This window comes from Amphimedon queenslandica, unplaced genomic scaffold, assembly GCF_000090795.2.
Source record: "Amphimedon queenslandica unplaced genomic scaffold, v1.1 AMPQUscaffold_12643, whole genome shotgun sequence".
Lineage (NCBI taxonomy): Eukaryota > Metazoa > Porifera > Demospongiae > Haplosclerida > Niphatidae > Amphimedon > Amphimedon queenslandica.
In genome coordinates this window covers 15,558-17,524 of record NW_003547121.1, presented here as the reverse complement: position 1 = coordinate 17,524, position 1,967 = coordinate 15,558, and the positions used below count along the sequence as shown (strand labels likewise).

Below are 1,967 nucleotides of genomic sequence, written 5' to 3'. Positions count from 1 at the left end.
ACAGCAGTTAATAGAGCCTCACGTTGATCAGGAATAGAGGGACTAGCTGACACTACTCTACTAACTGCTTCTTGTGTTAACATACGTTCAGCATAAAGTAACCAAGCAATACCAACAGAATCACAAAGAGACTGAGACAGGACAGTATGACAATTATTAAAAATATTAATAAGAGCATGATGTTCTATGATAAAAAAATACAATGATTATAGTTACACACAGTTATGGTTGACTCACTTAACTTCTCAGCTACAGCACTTTCATTCATAAATCGTAAAACATTTGACAGTGAGTCCAAGTTGGCTCCACCTCTAGTGTCAACATTATCAACTCTACGTAGCCATTGGGAGAGGCACTCTGTCATACAACGATACAGATCACCATGATACTTCATTTCAATAGCATCCAGTGTATTTTTCCTTAGTCCTAGTCTCAGTCCAAGCTCATGCCATTTTATTTCTGGGAAGCCACATCTCTTTAACAAGTCAAGAACATCAACAAGATCATCAACACCTAGATCTACATACATGAAATGACAAATAAAATGGCGGATTTAGCCATCATCATGATCATCAACATCCAGGCTTAGCTACAATATGTATAAGCTTACCTAAACAATTTTGAGTAGTAGCCATAGTTCAATAAGTGTACTGCGAGTAGTCTGGACCCCAGCCCAGGTCACCCTCACCAGGCGAGAGTCAGTCAGAAGTCAGAACTCACGGTCTCACAAAACAATGCAGTAGACTAGCACTGCAGTGCAGTGGGAGGGAACAAGGGTGGGGACTGAGGGTTGATAAAATTCTGCCAAACTTCTGAAGTTGGAGAAATTCCAGCAATCCTGGCATCACCACAAGAAAATGAGGACCCAAAGAATAAAGTAGATGAATCAAATGGACGTCTTATGAAAGATGAAAATGTTGAACATGAAAATGAACCAGTAAAAGATGCCATGTATGAATACTAATTCAGAGTGATGATGATACAAAGAGTGAAGAAACAACCACTAACCGAGCCACTGACACTGTTTCACAAGGTGATAATGATAGCAAAGAAAAGAAACCATAGTAATTTTTATGGGGTGATTTTGGAGCCAAAAATGCCTCCGGAATCACCCCAAATTTTATTACATTTTCTGATACATATTGATGTATTTGTGCTGTATAGAAAGTTTGAGCTGATTCTGATTTTAATTTTTTAAGTTAATGCCATTTTAAGAAAACGCCAAAAATTCTGAAAAATACCCAAGGCTATAGCCCATGGATTTTTCCAAAAAATGGCTCAGAAATCACCCCAAATTTTTATTACGTTTTCTGATACATTATTGATGTACTTATGCTAGTCAGGTGGGGCCTGACCCTCGCGAAAAACGGAGAGTCAGGACGCACACGGTGATCACTTTTGTTCTGGGGTGTGGCTGCAGCAGCAGCTAGTATGGGTAGGGCTCATTTATTATAATTACAACTCCACCCATACACGTGTTTGTAAAGAAACCATGAGCACTCTCCTTTGCATTGGATGTGGCAAAGATGTCACTAATGATTCAAAGAACAGATATAACCCTATGTCAGAGCATTGTAAAGAGGCAGTTGGAATGTGGAAGAGGCTGCTTTATAGGGAATAATCCGAGTTGAAAGACTGTGCTGATGGTCTATTAGCTTGCTGTAGACTGTGCAGACACTGTTCCTCAGCTTTACAGAGACTCAAGAAGCTAGAAGATAGTGCCTCTAGCAACATGGAAGATGCCGTGTCCTCTTTATTAGATTCTGGTTTGATCACAGATATAAGTACAGCTGAAGAGCCACAAAGGAAAAAGAAACGTTACACTAGATCTAGTACTCCTACTTTGAGTGGCATTAAGAGTAATTTGAATGATTCACCAGATGTTGCAGTAAGATTATCTATTAATCAATGATGAAAATTAATTTACTCTTCTGTAGATTGTAGTTGAGAGAGGAGAATTTAAGAAA

At 38.8% G+C, this 1,967-nt stretch overlaps 1 protein-coding gene across 1 annotated transcript in view; it reads right to left on the bottom strand.

Moving 5' to 3' along the window:
- The window catches only part of LOC109587238 (uncharacterized), a 1,474-nt gene extending 755 nt beyond the window's left edge, over positions 1-719 (bottom strand). Inside the window, exons 1-3 of the mRNA XM_020003475.1 lie at positions 611-719; positions 238-519; positions 3-184 (exon numbers count right to left, since the gene is read on the bottom strand). Coding sequence (XP_019859034.1) covers positions 3-184; positions 238-519; positions 611-635 — 489 coding nt within the window. The 5' untranslated portion in view covers positions 636-719. The remainder of the gene's footprint in view (positions 1-2; positions 185-237; positions 520-610) is intronic.
- Between the last annotated feature and the right edge of the window lie 1,248 nt (positions 720-1,967).